At 36.2% G+C, this 15,826-nt stretch overlaps 1 protein-coding gene across 8 annotated transcripts in view; it reads right to left on the bottom strand.

The window, feature by feature from the left end:
* LYST (lysosomal trafficking regulator) overlaps positions 1 to 15,826 on the bottom strand; it is a 196,209-nt gene that overhangs the window by 111,780 nt on the left and 68,603 nt on the right. For all 8 annotated transcript variants that reach the window (XM_003797445.3, XM_023517645.1, XM_023517644.1 and 5 more), the window contains exons 13-19: positions 13,614 to 13,758; positions 11,924 to 12,097; positions 8,106 to 8,266; positions 6,832 to 7,022; positions 4,331 to 4,576; positions 1,530 to 1,703; positions 499 to 648 (exon numbers count right to left, since the gene is read on the bottom strand). In XM_003797445.3, the coding sequence (XP_003797493.1) occupies positions 499 to 648; positions 1,530 to 1,703; positions 4,331 to 4,576; positions 6,832 to 7,022; positions 8,106 to 8,266; positions 11,924 to 12,097; positions 13,614 to 13,758 (1,241 nt within the window). The remainder of the gene's footprint in view (positions 1 to 498; positions 649 to 1,529; positions 1,704 to 4,330; positions 4,577 to 6,831; positions 7,023 to 8,105; positions 8,267 to 11,923; positions 12,098 to 13,613; positions 13,759 to 15,826) is intronic.

Consider the following 15,826-nt stretch of genomic DNA (forward strand, 5'->3'; position numbering starts at 1 on the left):
CAGGGCTGGGTTTAAACCCACTACCTCCATATATGGGGCCGGCGCCCTACTCCTTTGAGCCACAGGTGCCGCCCTATTTTTAATACTTTCATGCTTTATGACTACATAACCTTTAATTGCCTCTTCAAATAAAATTTTGTAATATAATTTTCTATAGAAAGACTAGAAAAAGAATTCTCTTTCCTATAGTATGTTTGAGCTGTATTTGTTTTTATTAACAATAGATTAGAAAAGTTTTTTCAGCTTCACAACTTGCTATTGGTAAAGTGTGGACTTTTAGAAACTGTTGCCAAATTCAAGAATACTCAATTTTTAAACATCTTAATGGCATACATACCCTGAATTGCCCTGTAAATAATTATGTTTGATGATAATGTTATTTTACTCCAATTAATTATAGAAAATATATATACTTAAAAATTGATAGGATAGCAAATTTGTGCATAGAAATGTATTTCACCACAATAAAAATAATAGGGAAAAGTGCATATTACATGCCTCTGCTTTGTTCCATATCTTCCAGTCAAGCAGTAGCTCCTTTAACAGTCTAACATCTTGGATTATAGCGTTAGACTCTACGTCCAGCTTAAACTCCCCGTTCTCACTGATATGAATCAGATCTTCATCACAGCAACCTTCAAGAAGGGTCTATAGAAAATTAGCATTAACACAGATGTATTAATAATTGACCAGTCCAAAAGTTCAAGAGAAACATTAAGTTTTCAATCTTAGCAATCATAACATTAAATTCAAAGGGAAATATAAATAATTTGACATCTCATAAAGTATCTTTGTCTTGTAAAACAATTCAGAATAGAAAATCCCAAACTTTCGAATATCTGTAACTATTAGTTTTCAAACATGGAGTGAAACCAACCACATGGCAAACAAAATATTTTTACTTTTTAAATGGACTTAATCTGCCATTAGGCTTTAAAACGTTTTCCAAAAAGTAGTCAAGATTCCTGTCATAAATGTATGCTCTTGATAGTTTCAAGAAGTGTGGATGGAAGCAAGGGAAGGGGAATCATTTTTTGTCTTAGCACCAGTGCCCTCAGAGAGAAATATTTTCACAGTGTTTTTAAACATCTATACGACTGTGGGATCATGATAAACCTAACATCAGTATCTGTGACTTTAAAGATCAACTCTCTTGCAGCATTGCCTAATGGAATGGGATGTCTCTAGGTAGCTGGAGAACTGGGTTGTCTTCCAATGACAGAAGCTGAAACAAACAGATCCATCAATCTACAGAAGGAGGGAATGGCCTGGGAGACACCTGTGGCCCATTCAGATCTAAAATTTTATGACTTTTTTTTTCTTACTTTTCAAAAATGCTATAAGAAAAAGAAAAATGTAATTATTTATATGATGAAAAGAACAAAAAAACAGTTTAATTAAATATATACTGAGTTTCCTACATTTTCTTCAGGAATAACTGAAACACCAAAGTATTACTTGAAGACTTTGATGAATAAATGCGTCTCACAGCATAGGAAACTAAGAGAATACGTTTTAAACAGCCATACCTTCAGAATGTGAAAGCCAACAATGCATTTCTGTTTGATCAGCACCTGATGAATCATGGAAAGTCCATTGCAATTTTTAAGTTCATGTACTCTCTGTTGGTTGTATTTAATTAATGAGAGTATAACTTGCAGTGCTAAAGCTTGAGTTTTTTCACAGCTGCTGAGTTCAACAACCTAAAACAAAGTGAATATATTTTTGTTTTAATTTGTTAAGAGTAAAAATGTCACATGAATTACGTGGTATCAATCCACCAGTGTCTCTGAAAGTTTATTACAGAATGCTCATACTGTACTACTAGAGAATTGTGGATAAACAAAATGGAGACAGGCACAAACTCCATGCTCTTTAGTCTCTTACATATATTATAAATGAACTCAAAAATACATGTTAAATTTACTAAGTGTAGGGTATAAATGTCCGAACATAATAACTAAGAAAATGCAGTGAAGGCCATGTTAACCAGTTTGATGAAATCATTCCAAATGGTATATAAAACCAGCACACTGTACCCATGATTACATTAATGTGCACAGCTATGATTTAATAAAAAATAAATAATAAAATGTACTGTTTTAAAAAATAATAGTAACAACAACCTTGAGGTCAGTAGCACTTTATAATCAGTGATCTGAAGTGTTAGTAAAATGCCTCAAGGTTTTGATAAATTAGTCAAATAGCCTCTGAATTATGTGCAATAGAAGATAAAAATAAATAAAAGACATGATAATTGCCCCCAGTGGAGCCTGCAGTCTAATCGAAGAGCTAAGATGCATATATAAAAACCACACATTGTGTCTTGTACTTCAATTCAACCAAGGCTTTCTAACAACCACATATTAAGAAATACACACCTATTATCACGGTAAAGAAAGCAAAGAAGACAAAATGAGATAATAGGTGTCCCAGGAGAAGACAGAGACCCTTCTGACTTCTCTCTGCTTGGTTTAGGGAAGGATACACAGAGGGAAAACGGTGTGAAAGGAGAGCCGAATCCTGGAAAGCAGAAACAAAGGGGGTGGCTGCAGGCAGGACACAGCCAGAGACGGGTAAAGGCCTGAACTAGAAGTTCCTGAGGCTGCAGGCTGCCCCTTGGGTTGGATTGTGGAGATTAAGTGGCTATTCATGTAAGGATTTTAAAGAGACTGAATTTCATTTTTGTAGGAAAGGAGGAAGGATAAGTATAAAAGTTTCTACGTTTTAAATGTGGAAATACACTTTTAAATATACTTTTAAAATATAAATATCTTATTGGCAAGATTCTAAATGTATGAAGACAAAAATTCAACCATTATCTCTAGGATGCTTTCCCTGTGTGGCATAATACAATTGTAACAAAATTATATTCAGTATCTTGATGACAAAGGAAAAAACAAGGATATTAATTTTGAAACTATATTATGGTATAAAATGGTGATCACAAAATGTTGATGAAGAGTTAAGTGAAAAGCTTTTCTTTTTAGAGACAGAGTCTCACTTTTTTGCCCTCACAGCAAGCTCCAGCTCTTGGACTTAGGCGATTCTTCTGCCTCAGCCTCCTGAGCAGCTGGGACTACAGGCACCCGCCACAACATCCGGCTATTTTTTTGTTGCAGTTTGGCCAGGGCTGGGTTCGAACCCGCCACCCTCGGTATATGGGGCCAGTGCCCTACTCACTGCCATGGGCACCGCCCAAGTGAAAAGCTTTTAATCCTTAAAACATTAGGGGAAAACCTATTCAACTAGATGCAAAAACAAAAGTATAAAAAAGAAGTAGCGTCAATGAATCCCCAACAATAAATTTTTTTTAAAAAGCATCTCTTATATTGATGCTTTTTAACTTAAATAAAATATGAACTAAAAAAAAAAGAAAAAGAAGTAGAGAAGGAAAGATAGCTTACAGATGGTGAGTCAAATGCTAATAAGATATTTGTGACTAATAAATGCAGATTAGGCAATATTAATCAAGGGTGGTCCATTAAAGAAAGAAAGCCAATTAAAGAGACTGTGAAAATTTAATAATGTTGCAGAAGTTATACTTAGGGCATAAAGTGAAGAAGGTATTTTGAGGATGAAGGAAGATCAAGTTGCTTTAATTAAACAGAGATTTGAACCCTGAAGGAAGCAGAAATGATCTGTACCAAAGTGAGACCATTTGTGACCCCATTATAGATTTTAGCAATCCCTAAAAAAGCTGATCTATAATTATTCACAGCCTATTCAGCATTAGGAGAGATATTATCCCTGCTTTTAAACAACTAAATATTATTATACAAGAGATAATTAGTTTGTTTGTTCTCAAATGGTATTCAGGGCCTGAGTCAAACTTTTTATATTTCTCCTCAAGAAAAAAAAAAAAAAAAAAAAAACTCTGAACCCAAATAAAGTTTTTTCTGTGTTTTTTTTTTAACCTTTTTTACTTATTTGTTGACCTTTGGGGTATTTTCCCCACACATTGGGAAGCTTTCAGAGATAAAGTCTTATAAACCTTATTTTTAAAATACATTTCTTTCATATTACTACAGCACACATTTTTCTTTCCAAAGGCAACTTTACATCTCATACACTTAACATGTAATTGTTCTAATTACATTTCTGGATAATAGAAAACTTGTAAACTCTTCACAAATTAGAAGAAGCTCAATAATCTGTGGCAGAAATTTTGATAACATCTTTAATATGTAATTTTTCCTATTTTAAATTTGTAACATCTTTAATATGTAATTTTCCTATCTTTAATTTGATAATCCAAAAGAAACTGTTAAATTTATTAGTAATAAATAAGCAGCTCTCTTTAAACAAAGCTATAATCAGTGATCCTTACCCTAGCAAAAAGAAAAACAAAGATCCCAGTTCCACCAATCTCGTGCAGAATGCCTTGTATAGTTTTACATTCAGTCGGCTGGAGATTCTTTAGATGATGAGGTTCTAATACAACGCTCTGAACATCTTTTGAGCTGAAGGGTCTTTGAGAGAGTTGAGTTTTCATCTGACCTTTAAGTCTAATCACTGGTTCATAGATGGTGTACTGATCAGGACAGTAAGTTGTATAAACGACTGAAAGACTTTCCTGAAATACAAATATTTTCAGTAGTTAAACAAGTTCAAAAGTTATTGACTAGCAGATAGATATTTCAGACTGAAAAGACACCTCCCTAATCTTTTTCTTTGTTTTAAAAAAGCTAATACACTAAACAAAGATGAGCATGAAAAGCAGGCTGCTTCTCAGGAGGCAGCGATCAGCTGCACTGAGCAGCAATCACCAGCATCAACCACAAGGTTGAGGAGGGCTCCAGCTTTGATCAGTTTAGAATAAATACGAAATTATGCTTAATATGAATAACAGACCAATCTAATACCACACTCCTTACATCCCAGGCACTATTCTAAGCACTTATAAATACTGGGAACTCCGGGTGAAGTTACCTGAAACTTTTGCTTTGGATTTACTTATGGGTTAGCTATACATTTAAAAGTGACTTTAAACCTGATCTCTCTACTAGAATAAAATTCCAGACCGTCATCTGCCTAACTAAAATTAAACAGAACTTTCAATCTCTCCCCCATGCACAGTTTGCATCAGCTTCTGGTTCCCTGTCAAGATTCTCTGAACTACTTTAAAAATTAAGGTAGGTTGGTTTCTTTCTTTCTTTATTGGTAAAGAAGGGTCTCACTAGGTTGCTCAGGCTGGCTTCCCAAATTGCTGGGATTACTGGTGCATGCCACTGTGCCTGGCCAAGGCCAATTTTAAATGTAGAATGTACTTGGAGGTGGTCTCAGGGAGGTCGTGCGCATTCAGTGTCTTCTCACAGATCTCCGTGGGGGCCTTGGGCTTTGATCATTTCTGACTCCTAGCAAGCAGACATTCCACCTGGCGCATTTGCACACTAAACCAATCACACAGTCTGTTATATATGATTAGACTAGAAAATAAAGCTTCAAACCTGTAGGAGTTTTAGTCCTAAACCTGACACCACACCTTAGCCTGACAGCACCACTTCTCTCTGATCACTCTTTCATGACCTCATAACCTCTAAGTCATCAAATCAGACTTAAAGAATTTTGCTTTCAAAGAAGAGTTTTCATATAAAACCCTTAGAATTTTTATTCATGATTAATTTCTGTTGTGTTGTATGACTTATGTGACCTCTACTCTTTTTAGGAAAAAGAAAAGAATTAGGGAAACATTTTTTATGAAAATAAATAGATGAACCAAAAGTTGGGAAGAGTTAAAATTATTACCTGAACAAACACTTGTGTGAGCTCCTCAGTTTCCCTAAAGTAGAAGTTCTCAAAGTGTGGTCCCTAGCCAGCAGCATCAGCCTCACCTAGGAACTTACTAAGAATGTAAATTCCAGGGCCACACTTCAGACCTACTGAATCAGAAGTTCTGGCCTAGCGGTCTATATTTTAACAAGCCTCTGGGTGATTCTGATACACATTCAGGTCTGAGAACCATTCCCTGAAGGATTTTTTTTTTAACTGAAGAGGAATCTTACTATGTTTCCTAGGACAGTCGTGAACTCCTGGGTTCAAATGATCCTCTCACCCAAGCCCCCTGAGTATCTGGATTACAGGCACATGCTACCGTGCCCAGCTTCCAAAGCATGTTTTCTTAATGGCGGGACATTTGGGATGGGATCATTCTTTGTTATACCACAGTGTTCATGTACAACAGAACATTGAGCATACCTGGCCCTCACCCAACAATGACAACCAGATCCCCTCAACAATGAGAAGAAAAACACATTCCAAAAGAGAAGTCTCCTATAATTGTACTTGTCATAAGAAGCCAGTAGATACAAACTAAACCAATAAACTTATTACAGAAATATAATTTCAAGGAAAAGAGGCTATAAGCATAAAAACCTGAAACAGGCTCGGCACCTGTGGCTCAAGCGGCTAAGGTGCCAGCCACATACACCTAAGATGGCAGGTTCGAATCCCCAGCCCAGGCCCACCAAACAACAGTGATGGCTGCAACCAAAAAATGGCCGGGCATTGTGGCGGGCGCCTATAGTCCCAGCTACTTGGGAGGCTGAGGCAGGAGACTTGCTTGAGCCCAGGAGTTGGAGGTTGCTGTGAGCGTGATGCCATGGCACTCTACCCAGGGGGATAGCTTGAGGCTCCGTCTAAAAAAAAAAAAACCTAAAACAAATTTTGAAGGAAGTCAAAGAGTTCCAAATTTCTTTAGAAAACATAATCTAAGAAAAGAAAATGTTAAGGAACAAAATGAAAAACATTTAGAAATCTAATTCAAACCTAATTGCACATTTCAACAAATATACTTATATACAGTTACTATGAAATTAAAACTTAACTTACAATTAAGAGACCAATGTCCACTTCTTTCTTGGTCATAAAAAGTTCTCTGATTTGTTCACACTGCAAAATGTCCTTGTTGATATATCTGGAGTAGTCATTGACCGGCTTCCCATGTTTACAGGGCATTATAGATGTATGGTTGGGTCCACAAGCATATAAATAAAAGGCTTCTTGTGAACCAATCTTAGCTCCTGAAGAGTATAAAAACAAAGTTAGCTATTTAAAACACTCTAACCAGAATTTTTCATAAAAAGCAAGAAACCAGGAGTTCTTTCTGTTCTTTTTTTTGGCCAGATTTTTCACTTGTTTACTATATTTTATGAAATTGATAAAGCCTCAATTTCCAAATTGGCAAAATACAAAATAAGCTATGCCAACCATGATGGAAGATGAATTAATGCATGTAAAGGTAATGTGAAGCTCTTGATAAAATTATAAAATTTCTATTTGCTCCTTAAGTCAGAAAACAGAGGGGTATTTTTTGGTTTTGAGATAGAGTCTCACTATGTCACCCTTGGTAGAGTGTGCTGGCGTCACAGCTCACAGCAACCTCAAACTCTTGGGCTTAAGCAATTGTCTTGCCTCAGCCTCCCCAGTAGCTGGGACTACAGGCACCCACCACAATGCCTGGCTATTTTTTTGTTATTGTTGTCATTGCTGTTTAGCAGGCCTGGGCCAGTTTTGAACCTCCAGCCCTGGTGTATGTGGCTGGTGCCCTAATCACAGAGCTAGGCGCCAAGCCAGAAAACAGACTTTTTAAAAATTTTGTTTTGCTTTAATAAATGGAAACTACATATTGGTAAATTCCACTTTAAAATAAAATTTGAATTGAAATATTTATTCTTGCCTATCATAGTCAACAAACACTGCCTGAAATTCTCTTATGTATTAGATCTAATGATGTACTTTAAAAAATCATATATTTCATTTTTGTATAGGATATACTAAAAGTAAAAGAGACGATAAGTTTACTAGTCATAATACTGAATTTTCTAGAAATGTAAAATAATGCTGGTTTAATATAAGCTCTTTTTGAGGAGGGAGAGGAAAAGAGAACACATCTGTACATTAAATAGATACATCAACAATTATAAGCCATATCTAGATTATAAAAATGTTAAAATATTTTAAAAGACAACCTTAGAATCTTAGAAATACAATACTTATTATAATACAGATGTAGGAATAAAGCTCAATAATTTATCCAGCTTATCACTTAGTTCAATCCTTGTTAACTGAAAGACAAGTGGAAATACTTTGAAGGGAAAATGTACCATTGAAGAGGAGCAAATTCCCCAGGTCCCACTTTCCAGCCAATTGCAAAAACTCTTCTTGGGATGATAAACAATGGCCGATCATACAAAATGTTTTATTGCTGTCAGATGACAAACTTGTTTTTCTTGGAAGCGTAAAATCCAAAGTAACATCAGGCTTCCTACATTAAAAACAAAGTTCAATCAGTGACTTTAGGGAGTATTAGTACTAAGTAATTTTAAAGTGTGAACGTTTAACAATGGGAAATCCTTGAATAGTTGTCTTGGTTCAGTATCAGATGGCTGGTGATGGGGAGGGAAAGAGGGACTGATCCTGGTCAGAGGAGCAGAACAGAGATTTGTGATGATCCCGTAACAGGGAAATGAGACATTTGCTGACAGTTTTCTTTGCCACTTGACTTCTGCAAATGCACCTTCCTGGTTAACATATATGAACCAAATACCTTCCCCCTCCTTCTCTACCTCCCCCTAATTTTACAAAGAAGTTTCCTATTTTGGCAAACAATCCCAAAAATTTTACAGCGGCTATAAGGGCTTTGAAGATTAATCAAAAGAACAACGTCACTTCTCCAAGTTTTCCTCTTCGTAGCCACTGAAATGCCATGCCTTTTGCACTTTCTGTTTCTTCAGTGCCAAATGATTACAGAGCCTTTGAAAGATTCCTTTTTCTTCATTGATAAAGATTACAGGCATACTCTTGGGAGGCTGAGGCAAGAGAATCACTTGAGCCCAAGAGTTTGAGGTTACTTTGAGTATAAAGCCCCAGCACTCTACAGGGGACAAAGTCAAGACTCAGTCTCAAAAATAAATAAATAAAAGTAGCAGGAAAAGAACAGGACTGGAGAAGGTAAGGTAAGGCTTTCTCACAGACACACACATAAAAGCCAGGTCTACATCAACTAGTGAGACTTCAGAGTGCTAAGCCTCTATCTCTAGTTTAGAGATGTTTTAAACTCCATGGTAAGATAATAAGTGTGACATACAAGGGCAAAGCCTAAATAAAACTTAATATGATAAAGACTTAGAATGAGCTACCATGGTTAGCTCTTCATAATAAATTCTACTTTGTTAGATTTATTTTGTAACTTTTCCTATATAATTGTAACTATATTTTAACAGGAAAATTTTGAATAAAGAAAGATGGGAGATACTTTCAACAACATGCTTTTCCTTGGCAGTGAGAGGCTGTAAGAAGCTGTAAACGGCTGTGACTGAAACACTATTGCCACCTAGTGGCATTATGACTTAAAATAGCATTAAAAAAATTTTTTTTTTAAATCGTATGTTTAAGGGTGAAAGAAAATCTATTACAGGATGAATGTAAAATAAATTCAACAGATATTAAGTACCTACTATGTGCCATATCTTTCTGCCATATTTATATGATTTTCATCAAATAATTAACAGAAAATATTAATTCATTTTCAGTATCGTTGTATATTATTCAAAATGGCCTTTTGAAATGTGTTCTTTTAGAAACTATTCTACAGCTCAAGTGATGAAGACAACACCAAATTTAAGTCAACAGAACAATCTATTTGTCTTTGGTCATCTGTCCACTGCTCTGTTAACTGATGGAACCATTAACGTATACAGAATGGCAAACAATTCCCTCAAAGAAATGTAGAAATAAGTGGGAAGATAAAAAAGTAAAAGAAAGTGTGACTCACGTGACTATGCTCACCAACTTGATAAATGTCCGTGTGAAAGTCTAATCTCGCATTATGGTTCCTAGACCTGTCATTTGACCTGATCCAGAAAAAGGCTGTAGGGCAGAATAGCATAGAGCTTAACAGCATGGACTCGCCAAGGGTCAAGCTTCAGCTCTAGCCCTTACTCGTGGCATGACTTTGGCCAAGTCACGCTGGCTCTCAGTTGCCTCACGTGTAAAATAGAGATACTTCATAGAGTTGTTGGAAGAATTAAATGAGATAATCTGTGTAAAGTATTTAGTGCTGGCACATGTTGAGAAATCAAGAAACTAAGAGACAGGGGAAAAGGAGGCTCTCTACACACAGCTTAGCTCCAATCCCAACTGATTTAGCTAGAGGTTCTGGAAACAAATTTACTGATTGGCTGTAGCTGCCAGTCAGGCTTAGACAGGTATGAAAGCTGAGGCCAGACTGCATTTTATTTAGAATATTGAAATTAGGCTTCAATGATCTTTTTTCACAATTTTTTAAAAAACAAAACAAAAGCGAAATCTTGATTTTACTTCCAAAGCTTGTTCTTTCCTGGGCAGACTGGAGGCTGGCTACTCTAAAGCCATTCACAAACCTCTTCGCCCTGCCTTCCTCTAAGAGTGAAGCTGGACGGCCGCTGTGAGCAGTCACCATCCCAAGAGTCTTCATGTCCTCGGGCCCTTTCCTCTACTGGAACACTCCTCCCACCTGCTCAAGGCAAGCTCCATCTCCTCTAGGTTTCAGCTTTAAAACCCTGTTCGTAGATACATCTTTGCTGATCCACCCGTGTTAAGTACTTGAGTATTAAACCTGATTTTTTCTGTCTCAAGACCCATTCCCTTCACAGTGTTGTTTGTAATCTGTAAATATCCATTTAATTGTGTGGGCTTGTTTTCTGCTTCCTCAGTAGACTGAATTTGAAGGAGGCAGTGAACATGTCTGTCCGGTTTACCACTGTCCTCCAGGCCTAATACAGCAAGTGCTTGGCACACAGTAATTACTTAATAAATGTGAAAAATGAACAAATAAATGAATGAAAATAGTTCAATCTGTTATTTCTGTAGTCTCATCTACTTTGAGGGATTTTTGAGAGAATTAGTAGGTGATGTACGTAAAGCACCTAGCAGAAAGTCTGCAATGTAAGTGTGGAATACATCGTGCTCCATTTGATTTAATCTAGACTCCTCAGCTGGGCATTCAGAACCTCCGTGCACATGGCTTCACCATGCATGGTCATTTTCCTTTCTCATTGCTCAGCTTAGCCTCTTTGAGGCAGCTTGATTCTCTCCCTCATGCTATACTAGTTTTGAATTCTGTATCTTCTCCTATGTTATTTCACTCAATAAAATACTTTCCAACTCTTACAAATCCAAGCTACCTTATAGTTAATGCAAGGTTAAATTTTACATGAAGATATTCCACAAAATGTTTCTTATTAACATCGCTGACAATTCTCCTGTGCAGTTCTCTACCTGAATCTATCACCTAGTATGTTTCCAGGACCCTATCTGAATCTATTACCTGGTATATTTCCCTCTAGCCATTCTAATTTCTATTGAAAGCCTAATTTAAGTTAGGTGTTATCCTTATTAGCCACTTAATATAAATAATTCTCTGTGGATTCAATTTTATAACCTATGGGCTTGAGGGACAAAAATACAGATTCTGTTCTTGTCTTATTACAGTAGAATCTCTGTAAGTTAACCACCCAAGGGAAAGTAACAAACTGGTTGACAAATGGAGGTGGTCAACATAAGAAATGAGGCCTGCTGTACTGATACGTGCCTGTGGTACATGTCTAGTCTATGACAATTAGGTCAGCTTAAGGAGGTGGTCAATGAAGGGAGATGGTCAACTCTGCAGGTTCTACTGTGATTATATATAAATGTCTAAATGTCCCAGTTTCTGCATTTTCCCCAAACCCAAATATTAATTTCCGACAGTTACTTCTATGGGAGATTTATTTGGTATGAAAATGCTAAATAGGAAAAAAATACCCAAATCTAACATAAATCCCTATGTTAACATATAGCAAATTGACCTACAGTTTTCTATAATGTTTCAGAAGCTATAACAGGCGGATTAAATTTAAAGTTGTAACTGAGATTAATATGCATTTTCTCCAATGCTTCGTACCTCTGTCCAGAGACCCATATGGAAACTTTCCCATGAATGTTCTTTTTCCCTTGGGGCTGCTGCAAGTAGGTAAGCACTAAATGTTGCCATTTGCCTGGGAGGAAAATGTTCTCCTGTGATTCAACCTGTGCTAGTAAAACAGCCTTCGTGTCATCATTTGAATCCATGCACATACTACAGAAAAAGAGAAAAGGCACAGGCTCAAAACAGGAAAATTCTGAGTTTGATATTTAGCACATGTACAGCGACTACAATTCTAAATATTTAAGGGAGATTAAAAATCAGTTCTATCTTTTAAAAAAATTACTTGAAAATTCAGTAAATCTTTGTTTTACACCATAATCTACTGAGTCATTTTATTATATTGTTATCTCAATTCATGAACAAAAATAGATTAGGCTCATTGTCTGGTATTAATAATTTAGGCAGGCTTGGTGCCTGTAGGTCAGAGGCTAGGGCACTAGCCACATACACAGGAGTTTGCGGGTTCGAATCCAGCCTGGGCCTGCCAAACAACAATGACAACTACAACCAAAAAATAGCCAGGCGTTGTGGCAGGCGCCTGTAGTCCCAGCTACTCTGGAGGCTGAGGCAAGAGAATCACTCAAGCCCAAGAGTTTGAGGTTGCTGTGAGCTGTATGCCACAGCACTCTACTGAGGATGACATAGTGAGACTCTGTCTCAAAAACAAAAATAATTATGGCAATAATTTCCAGAATTCAGTTTTTTCAAAAAAATTATTATTGTTATGTCATCATTGTCCATTCAGAAATTACAATATAATATTTGGTTCATGGAAAAACTAATACATAGTATACATAAAAGTCTAAATACCAGAAGGACTGAAGGTCTAACCTGTTTTGAGGGATTACTGAAAGAATGAGATAATGTATATAAAGCGTCTAGTAGCATTTATGACATTCACAAAACATATATTCCTAAATAACATACTGGTTTGTTTAGAGTCTTATACAAAAAATGTCATATTATTTATATTAACTTAATACAAATAGAAAACTTCTATCTATACCACTTAATAAAAGCGACAGGAAAAAAAGGACAAGATAGCAAGGAAAACCCAAGCTTCTTAGATACTGGCCATTAATTATCTACGTGGAAAACATCTGTCATAAAATCGTAAGACCACTGCAGTCCTACAGAATACTGCCATACCATAAGATGTCAATAGGTATGTGATCTAAAACCTGATAGAGAATCAACATTATCCACTTTAGACTTTATAGATTTGGGGATAGAATAAAATACTGTAACAAAAGTATATTTAACATCTTTTAGAATACATTTTCTTTCTTTCTTTCTCTCTTTTTTTTTCTTTTTTGAGACAGAGTCTCACTGTGTCACCCTCGCTAGAGTACTGTGGCATCACAGCTCACAGCAACCTCAAACTCCTGGGCTTAAGTGTTTCTCTTGCCTTAGCCTCCCCAGTAGCTATTTTTTTTTGTTGTAGTTGTCAATGTTGTTTGGCAGGCTGGGGCTAGGTTTGAACCTGCCAGCCTCAGTGTATGCGGCTGGCACCGTAACAGCTAAGCTACAGGCATCAAGCCTGTATTTTCATTCTTTAATATTATTTCTTTTGCTGCAATGATTTTTATTAGCAGATTTCACATTAATATTACATAAATTATTTAAGTACATTATTTATTCATGGGGAGTTGAAAATAATCAATACCGAAAGATAAGAGTGCCATTGTGAGGATCGGCCCACACTTGGATCATCAACGCTTTGGATCCCAGCGACATTAGATGAATACATCCTTCCTCAATGAGTCTTTCACCAGGATTTATGTACTCCGCACCTTCTGGTCTGTCACCCTCTACAAGACAAGGATGTTACAATGATCAACAGAACAGTTTATACAAATTAAGTAGAAAAGTAAATTTAGAAGAGCACAAAGCAGGGTTGTTCACTTGTAGTAGATTATCTACCCAGAAAGACTAAGCCTGATCTGTTCCAAACATTTCCGAAGCATAGATGTAAACTCTAAAAATGCACAATAAGTGAAAAATAGTAACTGAATGTTTTAAAAGTTATTAAATAGGCCAGGTGCAAGTGGCTCGCTCCTATAATCCCAGTACTTTGGGAGGCTCAGGCAGGACTGCTTGAGCCCATGAGTTTGAGGCGACAGTGAGCTATAACTGTACCATTTCACACCAAAAAAAATGTTATTAAATGTTTGAAACCATATAATACTGTGGGCATGACCAGACTATAATGTCACTGTGGTTACCTAGTACAATCTGTACCAAGCTTCTTTTATCCAATGGATTGAACTGACCCTGGTCCAGGGAGCACACATCACTGTCAATGCCTCATTACTGCCAAAAGTGCTTCTGTGATTTTCACAACAGCACAAGTTTTAAACAATTGATCATAGTAAAAATCTTTTTGGAAAAATGTAGCATTTGAATATATTCATTATTTAGATTCCCTGGTGAGTGATCTTTGATTGTAATATTTTGAATTAATGTTTCTTTAAGATAAAGATGAAGGTTTATAGGCTTTGCACCATCTGGTCATCTTGACGCCTCTTCCTCAGCATTTAAAACCCAGCACTACCTGACAATGTACAGCGAGCTACCTGTTATTACAATGCATGTGACTTTATGTAAAGTTATGTTATGATATACAAAAATACAAAATGCACGTTCAAAGGCTCAGACTTTTGGAGAAGATGAACACTACTAGTTACTAGATTATATATATTAGCCACTAATACCACCATCAATTTTTAAAAATACCTCCTCAAGCAATGACAACAGTCCTAAAAAAAGAAGAGTTAAAGTCATTGACTATTTTAAGGACTACTGCCTAAGATATAAGATATATGAAGCACATATATTTGATGTGACTTTTACAAAATGTTACATGCCAACTCAGAATTTGTACAAATAAAAGACAAAAACCAGTGTGTACCTAGGAACTATAAAAATATTATAAGTATTTCTTAACTTAATGATCATAATAATCTTACTAGAACAATATTACAGGGTGGTGGAATTGAGGTGCTGAGAGGTTAAAAATCTTACTCAAAGGCACACAGTTACTTTGTTGGCGAAAGATATCACTGCAATATTTTCTTCATCACTCAAAACATTTTTATGTATGTCTATTTTTTTATATTATTCTTAGTATGTATGCAAAATCACCCTTCTAAAATAAGCTTTCTAATATATGTTTAAAATAAAATATTGAAAACATTCAAATATTTAGTCTTTTCAGGTCATTGTATATATATGTTTACTTATTAAGAGACTGTTTCCATTGAAACTGCCCTAGTAAAATATGAAAAAGCATAGTTTATAGTACAGTCATGAAGTTTAAGCTCTGGAATTAAATAAAAACGAGTTTAAATCTTTTCCTATACCTTACTAGCTATAAAAGTTGGTCATGCTGCTTAACTTTATCTAAAAATACAGGTAGTATGAGCACTTACTGACTTGTCAAGATTAAAAAGGTCACATAAAGAAAGTGCTCAGTGCACATTAAACGGACAGTATCATTGTCAATGCTATCACATGCAGAGCCACCACTTCCTACATGGCAAAATTCACTTGACAAAGGAAAATGCTATTACTACTTGCAACATTACAAATTATCTGCTGAGATCAGAAGGGAAATGCCTATAAAGAAAGGGATTCAGAGCTCCCACTGCACATCTCAGCTGACATCATCACCACTTCAGTCTTGACAGTGTCATTGAGGACCTTCCTTTCCTTCCATCCACAGTGGATGGAAATCAGACAGGAGTGAAGGCTTAGTGTTAAAACAGAGGCTCCAGTGGGAGGGTAAGCTTTGTGGAATGAAGAGATATGAGGCCTGTATAGGGTGACCAGACGTCCCAATTTTGGCGGGACAGTCCCACTTTCCAACAATTTGTCCCG

The sequence above is a fragment of the Otolemur garnettii genome, unplaced genomic scaffold (genome assembly GCF_000181295.1).
Source record: "Otolemur garnettii isolate 467f Iridium unplaced genomic scaffold, OtoGar3 scaffold00116, whole genome shotgun sequence".
NCBI lineage: Eukaryota > Metazoa > Chordata > Mammalia > Primates > Galagidae > Otolemur > Otolemur garnettii.